Genomic DNA, 19,144 nt, shown 5'->3' on the forward strand with positions numbered 1-19,144 from the left:
ATACAGCGGCCACGTTAAAAATAATAACAGTGATATAGTTGCAAAACAACTGACAAAAAAAAACCCGGGCGGGGGCGTACTTTGGAACGTGAACATGATACTAAAATTATTATTATTCGCCCCGTTTGCCTAAAGGTATCTCGCACACGTGTAAGTATTACGTGGCAGACGGGTTTTTCGATTAATTCGTTTAATCGACCGACGCGGCACGACAATTACATTATCAACGTGTGACGCATATGTAGGTATACCCGTCCAAGTGTGTAGGTACTCTGGCACACACGTCACACGCAAACCTTACACTATAGAGTGGTGCACGTATGATAATAGTTCTTGAATCGGCCCGCAAATGCTTTGAGCAAGTGCACTGTTAATTTGTATTTTTCATAGGGGTTTTCAATGCCATTTTTGCATTCAGTAGGAGTTCACCGTCACAAACGGTGTTTGCTTGACGGGCATAATAGACACGAATTTCGGTTTGTAAAATAAACGACGATCCTGGTGTATATTTTATATTATTATTATTATTATTGTATTGTATTACCAGCCAACGCAACGATCGGACACACGGGCATACAATAACGGCTCGGTAATAGGTAATATATCTGTTTTTTGCACCCACGCGTCAAATTTATAATAATACAACAATCACATGGTATATTTTGCGCTGTCGTGTGAATTACGACCAGCGATTGATAATAATATTCAACAGCTGCGGCTCTTGGTCGGGCAATGACGCACTAAGAGATTTTCCCACAAGTAAAGCATTTATCTTGAAATTAGATAAACTGTCAACCATATTTTATCATTTTTAAAAGCTCTATTCGTAGCATAAAACATAATTTTTTAGCAACTAGTAATCGTTGACACCTAACTATAGTTGATTTATCATTAATTTGACATAGGCCCAAATTGGTATACAATCATTAATTTCCGATAGTTTTTACTTTTAAAAGTATCTCATAATCAATTTTTTACAACTTAATAAGCAATTTTAAAAAATAAACTTGACAATCAAATGCACGCCTAAAACATTGTAAGATATCCTTTAGCGTCCGTAAAAAGGTTCACCCATCATTAATACATGTATTAACTTCTAGTGCTTCTTTCTTCATTTGTTGTGATTCTTATAGAAACAGATTTAGGCAATTCTCAACTCTTGTCATTTGCTTAACATATAAAAATAATTTCATTTGAGCGTTATTGTTCGTCTGCTGTAGAGTATGTGTTACATTGTATAAGTAACATTAAGAAAATATCTAAAAAATAACATCATATTGTACCCTTGAAAGCGCTAAAATGTTCTTAGTTCCTGATGAAAAAATTAAATATCGCGATTAAGACTTATTACTTAGAGTGACTTATTGTTCAATAATAAACAGCCATAATGGGCAAATTTTGAAGATTTAGCTAAATCAAATTAAAGGTAATTAGGTCTCCCAAATTGTATTTTGTGTATGGGTCTTTCCTGGGTAAGGAAATGGGCAAGTCCGCCTCTGGTGATCGACGGCTTCGTTAAGGACGAGAAGCGTTGGCGTGTCCACCGCACTAGAAATTCGTCTGTTATTCCAGTAAACGTCAAACGACACAAAACTGTGTTAAACGTATAAGAGGGCAAACGCCACGAGGCAATTTAGAGATTGTTCAACTTTTTATATGGTTCAGACAAATAAATGTAGGTCATCTCACCGAGTCATTGGCAGTATGCACTCAAGAGGTCACGGGTATACATTTTCATAATGCTTTCCAAGTGGAACATATCTACATGATACGTTATATTCGTTTGATAACATTATAATCTCGACAAAGCGGTCTTGGCTCGTAACTCGTTTAACTTCAAACAACTTGGAACTTTTACAGTTTTCAAAGCAGATATTATAGTTGCATAAAACGATAGAAAAAAATTCCTGCCTATCGTTGCGACTGTCAATAGATACATACTAGACAGTTCACGGGAACCACCTAAGACTTAGGTGGTTCCCGTCCAAAACACTTAGGTCCTAAGTGTTTTGGACGTTATGGGTTATCACGAAATCATCACAGGATTTGAACTGACATAATTGTAACATGGATGTTGTTAATATTTGGCATTCTGTCAAAAAGCACGATGTACAAATATCTGTATAGAAAATATAAAGTATAAACGTTTTCACTGAAATACTGTTTGTGATGCGTGCAATAACGTTTTAGGTGTATTAATATATTATGCATTTTTTTCCGCTCGTTTTCATTTGTAACATTACCAAAATTACAATTTTGATTACTGCGATTAACACTTAAGCACAAGCTTTAATGGCTATATTGTTTTAGTTTTACGACCGTACACTTTACCGCATGCGCCGTGTAATTTATTCACAGAATTGTCTGTAATTATATTTTTCATAGATAACTTAACTTTATACGAGCGGTCAAGGTATAAACATTTTTATTAAAAAACGGGCTTTGTAAATAGTTAAAAAGAACCGATAAACTATGAGTCCGAAGTACCGGGTTCATTTTAATCAATTCGCCATAAACTGCTGTAATAAATGGCACTATTAAATAATGGCCAGTATAAGCGGCGCCTTGTATAGGCAATTGTCGTGCATACGTGTCGCGGAGACCAATAAACGTGTAGTTTCTTTATTTTATACTCAAACGAGTGTTTATTTTTGGTATACCGTTGGGCTGTTGGCCGAAGTATTACCGTTTTTAAAAATGTTTTACAAACACCATTATGACTAGATCACCCCCGTCGGTATAGCAATACGGATAAAAAATATATTTTTTCTTAATACTTTTTTTTACAAAAAAAAAAAACAGAAAATTCATCATTCGAAACGGAGAAAAAGTTTTCATCGTAAAGCCGAAAAATATTTTACATTATAATGTTAATAAGAGAAGAAATACCTCTGGAAGGGAGAATAAATAAATCTGGCTCAGCGTGCGGTCATGTATAGGAGTTGTACGTTTCTATTTTCGATTGATTTTCAATTGGAAAGAATAATTTGGAACTTTGTTCCATAACTCTGTCGGCGTCGAGATATATTATACGTTTGGTAGAAAAACTACGCATCGTTATTTTCTATTCATCATATTTTTTAAATAAAATATATATGTATGTATGTATGTATGCATATAATATACTTATATATTTTACCCAACTGAGGGCAAGTTCAACAACTTACGGTTCGGATATATTTCTATGAGTGTCATAGATATATATTCTTGTTAACGTCTCAAACTGTATAATATTTACCTATACTCTATTATTTTCTAAGTAATAAAGGTCACCGTTCATATGCTTTCTATTGACACAATAAATATTTTTTTTTATCCTCCACTTATTATAAATTGAGGTAAACAGTTTTATTTTATTAAACGGCGGCTTCGTGTTTTAATATAAAACGATAATTTTAAACTGACATACGAAAATATTAATTATGTTGACTGGGTTTTTTTCTGTTTTATATTTTATAGGTACCAATTACATTGTTGTATTGGTAGTTTTTTTTAATAACACGTTATGTAATTTTGAGACGACTTTGGGAGAAGGAAAACCTTATGCCTAGAGTATTGAAATAAAAATATGTTCAAAACTATTTTCGGTCGGCTCGGGTCAGGTATACTTACATTTATTGACAAACAATATTTAATTAAAAACCAACAACAATAATATGTATAGGCAGAATACCCGTTAATGACCGATGATCATATTGTGGTGAAGCGCGCACAAATCGTTTCCAGCTACACGGTTACTTATCTGAAACACATATTTTATCATCCAGAAGGTTTTATGAGACTTTTGAACTAAAAATAATAAACACCGTCTGGTGTGATAGCTATCTAGCGAATAGAGTTTGGCAGAAAGAGTTAAACTGTATTCAAACCAGCTACAGTCGTCTGGGAACATGTAAAAAACTTAATCGGCCAACTCTTTTATTTTCAATCTGTTCGCAAAGTAATGGCATTTTTACGACCATATTCAACCGAAACATATTATTAAAGGAATAAAAAAGCAGTACTCGACTTAAGTTTGTTATATATATACAAATTTTGTTACCAACATTTTACACTTAATAATACTAACATAACTGAGTTTTTCCTTTGTTATGCCGTTATACTATTTGATTAAATAAAATTGTCTCATTTTAAGCGTAAAAATCTATAATCTATACCATCTGGTATAAATAATATTTTATATTGTATTGTTCCAAAAATGTCTTTTATTCCAATAAATTGCAATGTAAAAAGTTTTAATAAAAAAAACGAAATTTTTAGAAATTCAATTTAAAGATAAATTAATTGTGTATTTTCAACTTCAAAACAATTTTACGAGTGTCGCTATTGTACTTTATCTTAACGCGTCCGGCGCTAGACTTCATTATTATTAATTATTATTTAGATAAGATTACAATTAAATAGACATTAATTATCAATAAGTAAAAATATAAACAGTGTCAAGTTTTTTTTTAAAAGGTATATATTTCCAGAATATATTATAATATTAATTGTATTAGCTATTGTACTAACAGACAATTAAAAAAAAATAGGTCGGCGGGTAAATGTCATAAAGAAGTAATAACAATATCAATGCAAAATTATTTCAGCATTTGTACTAATTGTTTTAAATTATTATTACATTGACAGAAATCCCACTCTGTAAGGGTTTGGCTGGCTGTGTAGAACGAAACTGCTAAATTCCTTTAAACCTTTTTACAAGTACGTTCCCTAAGTCGGTATATCATATACATTTTTTCCTTTTTAAAACTCAGTTATTATAAATAACAACCATAATTTTATAACAACAAATTATTAAAAATAAACATTTTGTTTTGTTCGAAATTAGAAATAAAGTGAATCTAAATAATATTAGTTTTAGGCTTAATGTCAAGTTGTCTTTACTTTCCTTCGTTAGTGTTTAGAAGGATTTTGTTCGTATATAAAGTTTCTGAATAATAAAATATACTTGCATCGCCAAGGCCTAAAATTATTTGTTATTGTAGTTTGTAGTCGAATAATCATTATTAAAACGTGTTTACTCGAAAGCCCTTAAATTAGGTCGTGGTCGAATTTGCTACACCCAAAATATCCTTCGGACTACCTAACAATAATGACAACTAATTGTAATTGTATTCAAATTCCAACAGCGAGATGATGGACAAAATTCGGCTATAACGTCTTGACTACTGTCCGTAATTAAAAGCAAAATAACAATAATATTAATTACAATAACAATGCAAGAGAAATAACTGTTGAATTTAATATGCAATGTTCAAACCAAAAATTAACTATTAATAAAGTACTGAAATTGTAAAATAGGTATTAAAAATATCTAATTTACGGTTTTTTAAAAAAAATATTATAAGCCTAACGGGTGATGCAAACAAAAGATCTACTGTAAGAAAGGTAAAGGTAAAAGAGAGCTTATATCTCAATAATACATTTTGTACAAATACATTAGTGAAATTGTGTATTATCCGGTAAACTGCTTAGTAATGGACCCTACGAGACGACGAAGTACAATTATACATAATCGAAAATTATTTATTTGTTGAGGTATTTCAATAATATTATAGATGTAACAACATCAAACGTGCACCGGTACAGCTGAATAATTGGGACAATCGGAACTTAGTTCGCCTTAATAGTCCAATTAGAGTTATATATGTTACAATTTCTTGGACAACTGAGAGGCAGTCCAAGAGCGTACTATGTACAGTTTGATACTTAAGATCAATTGAAGACTGGTTCCCTTTAATCAAGTTCAATTCGAGTTACTGTGTTGTGTCTTCACGGGAAGTCATTTGGGGCAATTCTAAAGCACACTGAGTACTGTTGAATATTTTGTGTTAGTCAAATAATTATAATAAGGTGTCTATAATAAACTTATTCGGGCGGTCCTCCCGGAACGGAGTGATGAAAGATTTACTATAACCCAGAGCTATGTGTGGGATCAAAGTTTGAATAATTTATTATAGACAAGTTACATGTAGTCCTCGACATAAAATTAAAATTGGTGTGACGAGGATATCCGTTAACTAAAATATTTATACATCAGTGGTTATTAAATCAAGGTAAATTACACATACACGTGTACTGAGTTTAATCTCAAACCAAGGTATATAAATTTTGTCATTACATTCAGCGCCTAAAAAAGATGGCTGATTCAGAGTATATATAAGTGATAAATCAACTTAAACTACAAAGCTGCTACTCCAAGAGATCGTCGTTGGACCCAACAACTACAAGGTACGTGGAATTATTGTTTTACCTTATTTATTTTATGTTTGTTTTGTATGGTATGTAATTTATGCGTCGAATAACATCTAAAAATAGCTGCACGCTGCAATTTATTTTCCTATTGTCAGATGTAACGCCAAAGATAATATTATTCTGTCTAACAGATGGCTGCAGTAGATAGATTTTTAATGGTAATTCAAGTAGTTGCACTTGCTATATTTTATACAATATAATATAAAAATATGAGTTGTACATAGATTGTATAGAGCGTGTGTTTGATTTTTTTTTTTAAGTCAAGAAAATCATTATTTTACTCACTTGAGTAGTGGACAAGTATATTTGTATTTACCAATAATCTTATTGTTTGCATGTATTTTATTTTATCGTTGATGATTAATAATTTTAATGTAATATTTTTTGGTATTTTTTAAGTCGCTTCAGATACAGATATATTTCGTGCAACGATAACTTTGAAAAAACCGGCCTGTTGAACATTTCTATAAAAACCATCATAATAATTGCATCTTATAATAATAAAATCTAATTTTAGTCTGGATATATAATAATTTAGTTAAAAGAGTGTCAATCGTTAATAAAATAAAATATTAAATTGTTATTTTTATGTTATAAATATTTTTTAAATTACTATGTGGGCATGGAAGATGTAATGTTGAGTGGCAATTAAGTCTTGGGTAACCGATTCCATATAGCTTGGAGAAAAGGCGAGTAGAAGAAAAAGAACAAAATTGCAAACTATAATTAAATATAATTATCCAAAGCATCACAAGACTTTTAATATCGTTTTTATTTTATTGCATTTATTTTTAATATAAGAAAAGTCTTTTTTTATCCATATTTGTAAAAACGTTAAACGCGTAGGCATTTTTCATACACTGCCGTCAACAATACCGCCAAGATCAATTTCGGGTCTTTATAATTCGTTCCACTAAATTAGTGTTTTGACACAGAAACGTTTGAAAATCCGAAAATTAGAAGGTTCATTATGCATAATATATTTTACATATTGATATTAATATTGTTTGTCGATATCAATTTTACCGAAGACGAAACAACTTAACTGATATTTCAAACTAATATTAGCACACAATGTACTACACTGTTATTGCTTACCAAAGTAAAAATTACAGTATACATTATTGCGGCGTCTGTCAATAAATTTTTCATCGTTTGTAAATAATTCATTTTTACATACATATTATACGCCGTTATTAATAGTTGTGTTGTTATTGTTTGGCAGTCGTATGATTTTGAAGGGTAGTTGATACAAGGGTAGTCGAGTTGGCTTTGTTCCTTACAATAATTTTCTTAGTGGCGAATACATAAATTGGCTCAATCATTATTGCCAAAGATACGACTGACCTGTTTTGATTATTACCATTCACAGATATTATTGATCATATCATTAGGCTGTTGCTGAGTGACCTTGGACGATCCGAGTATTTCCGTATTTACAATGTCGATCCGAGCTGATGCGCATATCGCATTTAGTTGTAAAATATATGCCAAGCAAAATAAGACGTGACCGGTGACTCGGATGAAACCATATTATTTTTTAATGCTTAATTTGGTAAATTTAAGATTCCTATTTACTTAAGTAACCATTCGTAAAATTAAAAATAACATCTGGTAAACGTATATTTCGAAATTAACAGTGAAAACATTTTATTATTATCTCGGTAATTGTTTTTTTTTTTTTTACATTACATTGCATACTTAGAAGTGTATACACGTGATATTATTCCCAGTGGATGAATTAAAAAGTTAATTAAACTCTTAAACCATTTTATTACTACACGTGTGCAATTATTAATGGCCATAGGTCAGACATTTGTCATGTACTCGGGATCTTAAAAAACGTATCTTATTGAAAGTAAGTACATGTTGTCATGTCACAACGCCTGTCAATTCGTTAAGAGTGTATTGTCGAGAAACGTGAAACGAACGGACGTGTCTTGTCGAAAACTGTAACTGTATCGGATAAATACAGTATTTTAAAAATGGCATTATACTTTTCTACTATAGTTTATTTTGAAAAGTGGTGGACGTCATATCGCATCTCAACTCTCGTAGGACTATATTGCAATGCCATTTAAACATTGAACAGTGGCGGTAAATTGTGGACAAACTGGTGGTCACATCTTTGTACTTACAGTTGTTTACTTAGAGTAGTTGTATATGTCTGCGATTACCACTATGCTAAAAGACTCGACAACGCCTAATATCGTAGAAGCTGTAGCGACAATGCTAACATTAATTGAGTGGCTTGCTAATTGCCTTAATACGCCATAGCTCCTTTGTTGGAAAATTGTTAATATACTGACTATCCAAATTGTATAAACTTAAACATTATATAAAATACTATTTTAATATACGGTTGAATAAACTGTGTAAATTGTTTCACTGTACGCTTACAACATCCTTGTAGTGATGATTACAATGAAATTTAGTTTAATATTCAATATTTATAATATAGTAGATGTTGTAATAGTTATTATCTAAAGGACTTTGTTCTGTTCACGTGGAAAAAAATTGCATATTTGAATGCCAGACAATTAAGTTTAATTGCTTTAAAACACGAGTGATGTGTAAGAGTTGTAATATTTTGGTCGTAAATTATGTAAAAATAGGTAATAAAGTTCCCATGCAAACATAATAGCAATTACATACAAATGAGAACGATGACGAGTTGTATACTATGTATGACCATAAAATTAGTTTAGCTAACCATTGTACATTTAGTGAGTCCTAAATCATTTACAACAATAATGATTTGATACAATCCGGCAATTGGAACAATTCCAATTAATAATGCAACTATATGTGTCTTTCATATTAAGCCGTATTTATTTAGAGATTGTATTCTGTACTTCGCGATTTCAAAAATCGACTTATGGTTGTTCTTATTAGTTCTAAAAAAGTAATTTTTTTTAACTTCAAAGTTATTATTTTCAATTTAATATTGAAAAATAAAAACGTTATATTTATATTTTGGTTTTACATATTTTTTAACATCGGAAATTATTTTATTTTGTTCATCGATTCTATTATAAATAAGCTCAATCGTTGGAAAATGTCAAAAGTCGTTTTGTATGATTTAATAGTAAGTACTGATAGAAAACAAATTTCAAATGTCTTTCATGCTCTTTGATTATATATTATTTTTAGACCCTCTAAAAAAAATAAGCTCCGTCGCGTCGTGTTTTGTGACAAAATTTAATCCATCTAAAAAAAAAATATCTGTAAGAATTTTAAGTCAAAAGTTGTTTGCTTACACTTAACTGAAAAATGTGCGTCAACAGCGATAAATAATTTTTGTAAGCTTCGCCGTATAATTATTTCTGAAATAGATTTTAATTTTTCATGTAAATAATAAATACTCTTATAGAAAGTTTTCATCAAGAATTATATTAATTTGACTGTAAAGAATATGTTTCACTGAAACCGATTCCGCCCTCAGATCTTGCGCAGCACTTAGTTTATTTTTTTTTAGAAATCTCTTCAAAATTTGTGATGATTCAAAATACTCGCCCGTTATCTCTAGCACAATTTTAGCTATCTGTTTAAGGATTTTAAAAAGAAAAATATTTAATTACACGATTTGAGTGAATTTCACCATATTAATGCTATACCAAGTTAATGAAAAGCCGTGTCTCGTAAAGTGGATGTAACATGTTCCATATGTGCGCTCAAAGTGTATGGAAAGCTCGGCTTATCGACTTCAGTAAACTTTTGATGGGTTTATATGCACTTGTTCGAGGAAATCCGATGCACCATAATATACTCTCCTGGGCTGTCATGCCATAAGCAATCCGATACTCTGCGTTACTCGAGAGGTGTATATAACAAGTGACGTGCAAATTAAAACAATTAATTTCCCACAGGGGCAAAATTGTTTTCTCCAAAATGTCTCTCGGTGGCCCTTTAAATATAATATACAACGGTTACACGGGTCTCCCACGTACAGTCATATCCTGCACAATAAAAATCTTTCAAGGTTGTTGAAATTTGAAGCAAAAAAAAACAATATAGCATAACAACTACTAATATAATTCAATTCGACTATCTACTAAAGGCGACGACGATTTGACTTCGGTGTTGAAAAGAGTTTGTGTTGGAAACTTGTGGTTGGTACTATTATTACAAATATTATATTTTATCCCACGAGCTCGACGATCTTTTGGTTTTATTGTACTTACTGTAATGGCACTACGCAATGGCTGTTTGCCGTCTATTATCACCCCACGACTTTCGTGTGCGTCACAACCGTTTTATGTGATCGTCCATTACATAAAACATATTTTTATATTGTGGTGGTTAAGTAGATTATCATTTTTTTAACACACTCGGCTACTCTCGGTCACTGTTCGACGTTTGTATAATATAGATCAATGTTGTTGCGATCAAGTAGCTTTGCATATTTTATTTTTTATTATTGACTGCAGTGCGGTTTTTAGCGCACATCACTGCGTTATGGTGATGGATAATGTTATAGCGATTATTGTTAATTTTATATGGTTCATTAACAATATAACATTATAATGATTTTTTACAAATCATCTTAACAATATATTCGATTATATTTATCTGTTTGTTTGAAAAATATAATATAATACTTTTATGTTTTCTTCGGATGGTATTTTATTTTTGGTAATATTATGAAATGTTTTTATTTAATATAATTTAATTCAATATGAAATTTAATAAAAATGAATGCAGTATAAATTATTAGCATTCCCAAACATTCTTTTGGACAATTTTGTGAGATATATAAAACTATGTACGACCTTTTAATACTGAAGTCTAGACACACAAATCATCCATAATTTAATGGTACGATGCCCTGTGAGATGTATTTGTGAATAATATTATATATATATATGTTTTATACTATGAAATGATTTAATTTACTGATTCTGTATGGTTGTAATTAATTTTAGCGTTAATTAAGCAAAGGTTCCGTCCCTCTGTAGAGTAATATTATTTGGAAAAAAAAAACGGGGCGGTATTTTATTTTATACATGCAATATATAAATTATTTTGGGTGGAGATTCGTTTATTGTAATATCAATACCGGAAACCGAGTAAATCTAAGTGAATTACTCGAGTGTTTGGGTACGATTTATAGGGGGAGTGAGATGTTTCACAAACCTTATCTCTGATTTCCGGGTTGTAGCTAACAAATCTTATGGTAGTGTCGTAGAATATAATACATATATATTTTATACAACGAATTCCCCTTCCCTGCTGGCGCAGGGAATCTTCCAAAATAATGTTAACATGGGTCACAAACGTGCAATGGTAATGTGTTTTACTATAATATAACGTTGACAGATTTTTTTTGTACAACACTCATCCCTTACGAAAAAAGGCGGAAGACATATTTTATCGGTTGTATGTTTCAGTAAACACCACTTTGTTAACCTGAAAATGGAAGACTCAAATAGCTGTTTGATTTTATTGGTTTTGCACATGCGAAATGTGCTCAATCTCTCTTAACTATGTATGCTTACAATTTCGCTGGGATATAAGTAAACATCTAATGTATTTGTATTATAACAATATGTTACAAGCTGAAATCCAGATTTTTTTTTATTGCTCTCAGTGTTCGACTTATAAACTGAAAAAAGTGACAACAAAATTGTGTTTTTGATTGTACCGAATTAACAGTTTATTCGAGTATAAACATTCAGTTGAGTTAACTTATATACTTACTTAACGTACAACCTAACCTAGTTGTCGATGGATTCGTTCTTATAACTTTAAGTTGACACTTACTTAACAAAAGTTTTCTCCATGTAACTACATTTTACTCTGGGTGGTAGGTTTTATAGTGTTAGGTTAACTTGGGCTAGGTTCCTTAAAAATAATAAAATAATAACGTTTATTTGTTCGTTTTATTGTAAACATTTTTTCAAGATTTAATGATATTTTTGAATTTTGAATTGAACATTATGCTGAAAAATTTTTACCATACAACCACAGATTATTTTCTAGATGATCGATTACTGGAATTACATTTAATATTAAATTAAAAACTAAAACCGGAAATCACATATTAGGCATATAATATTATTAAATACTATCGGTTATTTTTAATAATAATTTCAACTATTATGTTAGTCTCATTTGATCTATTTTATTTAGTTACGATTTGATAAGCACGTATGCGCTGCCGGATTTTGAAAGGGCTGAACTACAAAAAGCATCCAAGTGTAGTCATTTGGATATTTGCCAATTATCAATTTGTTCTATTGCGCGTTTCAGTTTCTGGAACCATCAAGTCTAAAGAATTATATTCGGTAAAAACAACATCGCATATACTAATCTTTTGGATAAATGCCCGGTTTTGGTTTTTCAAATGTCCACAACTATCCAGAGCAGTCATAGTTTAGGCAAATAATATGCACGTAGTAATTTTTTATATTGTCTTATTGGAATGACATGTATAAAATTGAATAAAATGTAGTGGATACACAAAATACATACCACCTTAGAAACAATGCTTTCTGACATTTGCATTAACTTTTTATAAAAAAAAACAAAAGTTGTTAAAATGTTTAATTTGACATTAAATAAACTGTAATTTACATAATGTTTATACTTCTTCATATTGTACTATAATAATTTCTCGAGATTGAATTCAAAACGTTAGAAATAATAACAATTGCTATTTGTCCCTTGGAACTTTTGGGAGATTGCAGACAACATTATTTTTATTAAAATAATGTCTTTTTTTTTTTGTACACATCATATCTTGGTATTGCCAAGAATAATATTGCAGGGAACATTAGTTATAGTCGTCTAGAGTTTACTTTTTGTAATTTATATTTTGTTATTTACGATTTAAGGTCATCAGGGCATTTACATTAAATATTAAGTTAACGTTTTTAATTTATCGTAATTCAATTTCTGACTCAATACAAACTACCTCATCATTCGTTTTGTGCATTAAAAAATTGTTTGTTATTAAAAACCCTAATTAAATTTAATCATCATCGTGTTGGCTATACTATTTTCATTGGGGGTTTCGATAAATAAAATAAGCGTTTTCATGCAAAGCATTAAATTTTGTTATTTTCTCTTTTTATTTTGTATACCTTAAACTAAGAAAAGAAAAAAAACAGTGCTGAAAAAATACAAACGCTTCTATGCGAATCTGCACATAGTAAGAATCGGCACAGTATAAACTAATAAACCAACACAGACTAACCCAGCATATTCCAAAACAAGTATAGTCTTAACCATTAAAGTTTGAACAGTCTGTGGACACTGAACCCCACTTGGGTAATTTCTTACTGTGCAGGTTAGTACTGTGTTTGGTCCGAACTGTGCTGGGTTCTTACTATTTGCAGATTTAAACCAAAGTGTTTGATTGTGATTAAAACACATTCCTATTTAAAAACCAAAAATTATTACTTCATACTGTACCAACTTATACTATACTTGGTTTGAACTATGCTTGTTTTTTTTAGATTGACTTTTGGAGGGAGTCTTCAATTTTGTTAATAGAGCTAAGTCCTGCACCGTACTATTTTTGTCACTAATTAGTACCTAGTCTACAAACAACTAAATGAGATAGTCGTTATTTTAAAAGTGATAAAACCTAAGAGTTAAAAAGTTCAGTTATAGAATAAACTAATTATGCTGTACTAGGTTTTTTAATTTTTTTTTTTTTTCAAATTTTTTTATAATATTGAGTGAATTGTGTAAGCACTAAATTTATTAGTTTTATAATATGATACCTAGTTTTAAGCACTAGCTTATGTAAAACAAAACCGAATGACGAAGCGAACACAGTAAATAACGCAATTTTAATATCTATTACAATTATTAAACATCAAATCTAAATATTATTTTTTATAATACATTAACATGGTATAAAGGAATGCATGTTATTATAAGCGGACTGTTATTTCTATAAAAAAAAAAAATTGTTATTAAACCAAATTACCGAATAAATTAAACGATTTTTGGTTATTTATTAATGTCTGTTTGTCTAAACTCGAAGGTTTTCGAAAACGAATTCTCGGAGCACTTGTATAATACCGTGCAAAATGTGAGATGTGCAAAATGGTGTTTATTTTACACAACACATATGTTGTTAAAAAAACACCTCATTAGACCAACTATCGATGTGTCATAACTATTACTAAAATAAAATGGGCGAAAAAAAGATTTCCCTCAGAAAAAAATACAAATATGGACTTGACGGGGAAAACCGAAAAAGTAGCTTTGTTAATTTTATGTATGTCAATTAAATTAACTAGTCCCTTTAAAAAGTTCATAACAAATAACTTTTGAGTATTGATGGTACAGAATATTTGTGATACAAAGTGAACACGGCAAATAACGCACTTTTGCTTTTTAATACATTTATTAAATCATTGAAATCATTAAATTCAAACAATATTTTTTATAATTCTTGTATTTAACACGGCGTACAAAATTATTAAAACTTGTGTGGGGTATTGTATTTACACTGTTTACACAACTTGCGGATACTCAAGTAAACATGAACAAAACTTGTCATAAAGGAATGAATTTTATTAAAATTATAAGTTGACAGCTGTTTTTATAAAAAAAAAAAAAATTGAATGACTAAACAATACAACATAATATGCATAATTTAAACATTAGCTATGTTTCTGTAGCGTTGACTTAACTGTTTGTTAGGTACTTTTGATAGGATTAAAGATCAGCAGGCCCGTTTTCACGTCGTAATGAAAACCAAGTTGGATCAAGTGACTGTCCATGTAGGTGATGTAACTATTTAATTCGACGATATAGAAAGCGTAGATGCCATCGTCGTAAATACCACTATTATATTCACTCTGTATTTCCGTTATATTGAATATGTGGTATTTTGGAGTACACGAAGAGAGCAAAAATTCTTTTAAGGATTCAGCAACACCATTGAACAATTGGTTAATAACTAAGCCTCCTAGTACTATTCCAGAATATTCTACGGCGATTTTTCCCGTCACAAAATTATATAGTGGCGCCAGAATTTGGTAAAATTTATTAGTATCCATAGTGAAATGGCTTAGAGGATCGATGTAACACAATGTAAGGATCAATTTCAATATAACATTTTTACCTTTTTCTAAAGTTTCTTCAAGTTTGGCCGCGCAATCGTCAGCGCGTATGTCGTTGTTGTTTTGTCGCAATTTATTGCATTCGTCAATTACTTCAAACGTCAATAAGAGAAACCAATTCAAATTTGGGCCATAAGCGCATCCCATCATTGAAGAGATCGATAGTAACCTTTCCTTCACTGTGAATGAAGTATTTGGAATCCATATTTTTTGAATAGGCTTCCGTGTATTATCAAAGTAATCATAGTAATCTGTGAACCCCATATTTTTCCAATGTTTTTCTTGTTTAATAAAACTAAGCAGGTCGATTTGAGTTCTTGACGGTCCTGCGCGTACCTCTGTAAGCATGTGTAAGCATGTCAAGCCAAATATAACTAAAAACTTTTTCCATGCATTTATTTCCATTATAAATCTTTTAGATGAACAATTTCACTTTATCGAACACTGCAAAAAACGTAATCAACGTGAAAAACACAATACTGAGCTACTAATATCTTTCCTTTGTGCTACTCAAAAAACGACCATATTTCGCTTAAACAAAGAGACAAACCCATTATTTACTTAGGGTAATGACTAATGAATGTCTGATACGATAATTCTATATATTATCAAACTGCCAAATATTATAATTAAAAACCTGAATAAACAGTAATAAGCGTATCATTTAAATGTAATATTCGATACGATTTTCTATAACTTTTTTTTAACATTGTGTAGTTTGAAATTAGTATGATAGTTTTAAACGCTAGTTCGAATACTACTTAGGTTCTATTCAAACGAGAATAATCTTTTGTTTCATGAAATATAAATATTCTATAAACCGTCTTATCCAAAACTTGGTTTCTAAGCGGTTAAGTTTAAGGTTAAACTAAGAAACCACTCTACATACATTATACTACATTTGATTTTTTGATGATATACCAAAATGTGGAAAAAATGACTTCTGAAACATTTTAAATTTTTATTAAAGAATAAGAACTTGAAGTTTTTGTATTTTTTTCAGTCAGATGCTAGATTTAGCTAGTAACTTTTGAAATTTAAATGTTATTGTATACATTTTTTTTTAAATTAATAATATTTTACTCAAAATGTTGACTATTCGTTAACCAGTTTTGAGTGCTTACTTTTAAAGATATTAGAGTTTAAAATTTAGGACGAAAGGGTAGGTGAGGATAATAGGAAAGGATAGGATGATATGATAGGAAAGGATATAACAAACTCCAAGACTTACCTAATAAGCGCATAGTAGAAAGCTTTTAACGAACCCGTCAGTTTGAATTCACTACAAAACCCGTTTAAGAAAACCAAGGATTTTAGAGCCTTACAACAGGATCCTTTAATATCAGCATGAAAGCTTAATTGAATTTTATTTTCTTACATGATTTTTATCATAAACTTTTTGATTAAATGTCTACAGACAATTGGATTTTCATTTATATTTTTCACGGTTTTATTTTTAAGGCTCTCTCACTAATTAAGCTAGAGGGGTGGACCACCAGGCGTTTTATAGTAGGCGGAAATGGAACCGTGGGTTCCTCTCGGACCAAAATTTATTAAGGACTAACTAATTTACTTGTGCTACGTAGGTCGTTCGCAATAAACGACGAAGTTTCAATTAACAAAACAAAATAATTTTTCCTCGTTGAAACGAAGCATCTGAATTTAAGATGAATAATCGATTACTATAATACAATTATTATACTTTAGCTGATAAGTTATTTCACGCGTTAAAAATCCATTTTTGAGCGTGTTCAATAGCGATTTAATTTGTCGACAGTTGAAACTGACAATATTGCATACTATATGGTTTGTCTACAGGTTTACATCGTTGCCGCCGAGTCCGATTAATATGCTGTCCTTGTTGATTGACTCCAAAGTCCGGTTGCCGCGGTGGCCGGTGTCGGCTAACAGTTTAGACTCCAAGAGGGATTTGCAGAGAGTGCAGGGCGAAAGGGACTTCTTTTTGACGGTGGTCCGGGACATTGCCACCGATTTGGATCTCAAGTCACTGTCGCACAAGATTGTCGACAACTTGACCGTGCTGATGGACAGCGACGCGGCTTCATTGTTTCTCGTGGACGGACCCACTCGCGGGAGCCGACGCCGGTGCTTGGTGTCAAAGGTGTTTGACGTGCATAGCGGTGCTCGCGGGCAGTTCCTTTTGCCAGATGACATGTCCGGTGATAGCGTGCGAACCACAGCCAAAGACAACGAAGTGCAGATACCTTGGGGCGTCGGTATACTTGGGCACGTCGCGTCCACCGGCGAAACGGTCAACCTAGACGTGGCCTGCGAGGTATGTTGTTCAATAATAATCCGTTAACGAGGCGAGATAATATACAGCCGTGTTAGATTTAGTCACTTGACACGTCTTGACTTCAACAAAAATGTCTAACGTTTTCAGCGAATTGAAATCACCAGTGCCTTCTGACACTGTGTGTCAGACTGTAACTGAATGAGAAAAAAATCTGTAGTTTTACGGTTCGCGTTCACGGTGCGGTTTTACCGAGTGGGCTAGGTTTCATACAGTTTATAGTGTCGTTGCCGAGTTTGTGAAACGCACCGGTAGAGAAATAAAATCTAACCTTGAATTTTCCCCAAAAACGATATAGGTAAAAATAAAAGTGTTTTCAGGCCTTTCGGAGAAATTAATTTGTAGGCTGTACACCCTTCTTACAACGTATACATTTCAAAGGCGTGCCCGTATTATTAAACTTATGGTTCTATATATATCTTATTAATATTAAAGTACAAAATTCATCACACAATTTTACAACTATTAAAATTTTTTTTTTACCGTCCTCATCTTGAGTTTCGCTAATTTCGTATTATAAATATTGCCGTTTGTCAATTTTCAAACTTGCTTACATGAGAAGTGTCTATTCTTTTGTGTATAATAAAAATAAATTATCGTGGCGCACTTAATTCACGTCCAATGAAATATGTTCGCTGTGCATTTTTGTGTTTTATTTCTTGAAATTTTTTACTGTTTACCCGAGGATAGTCGATATTTTTTATTGGTGTACATTATGTTGTTGTTGTGCCTTTGGCAATACAACTAGGTCACGTGGTCGTTTTACAACCAGAACTTAGTAGTAGGAGACACTATACTGACTAATAAAACTCCGGATGCATATCGGGCCGGGATATTATTGTCGTACCTTGATTAATGGGGTAGAGATGCGAATGTGGCCGCTAGCCGTAGAGAACGACATAAAATAATATGTAAAATCGCTTTCTGTTTGTCTGACAATAATGAAGAGCCCAGTGCGGTAGTCAAGAATAGAGGAAAAATTTCCGATGTTGGGAAATAATATACTAAAATGAATAAATATCAAATAAATGATCAATAAATAGTTATATGAATAACTTAATAACTTATTTATCAAACTAAAGTCTCGATGAAATCATTTAAGTGAAGATTATTTTAATGGGATATATTTTTCCAACAAAAAAACAATCCAATTCATAAAGTTGACATTATCTATTATTATATAAATTAATTTGCTTTAACTTGTAAATTAAATGTAATAGCTAATAATATATAATTTGATGAAGCTATTATAAATCATCAATCTGATTGTTATAGAGACTTGGTTGTACATATATTTTATAATTATGGTCTTTTAGAGATTTCTACGAATAAAAAGTTTTTATTTAGTTAGCGAGTTTCGAGTAACAACTGGATTTGACGGTATAAACAGATTTTCATACATTTTCTACTGATTTAACTTCAGCGTGAATTAGATTAAACTGTGAAGGTCATTTTAATGATATATCTCGCAAAAAGTTTTCACAAATTGTAT

General features: G+C 31.2%; 1 protein-coding gene across 1 annotated transcript in view; it reads left to right on the forward strand.

Moving 5' to 3' along the window:
* Window positions 1-19,144, forward strand: part of LOC126843533 (dual 3',5'-cyclic-AMP and -GMP phosphodiesterase 11A-like) — a 55,869-nt gene that overhangs the window by 27,777 nt on the left and 8,948 nt on the right. Inside the window, exon 3 of the mRNA XM_050581120.1 lies at window positions 17,157-17,634. Coding sequence (XP_050437077.1) covers window positions 17,157-17,634 — 478 coding nt within the window. The remainder of the gene's footprint in view (window positions 1-17,156; window positions 17,635-19,144) is intronic.

Source organism: Adelges cooleyi, unplaced genomic scaffold (assembly GCF_023614345.1).
Source record: "Adelges cooleyi isolate 19-005CV unplaced genomic scaffold, UGA_ACOO_1.1 ACOO_flye_CR_arks_rails_tigmint_CR_PRNA_108, whole genome shotgun sequence".
In the NCBI taxonomy this organism is placed as follows: Eukaryota; Metazoa; Arthropoda; class Insecta; order Hemiptera; family Adelgidae; genus Adelges; species Adelges cooleyi.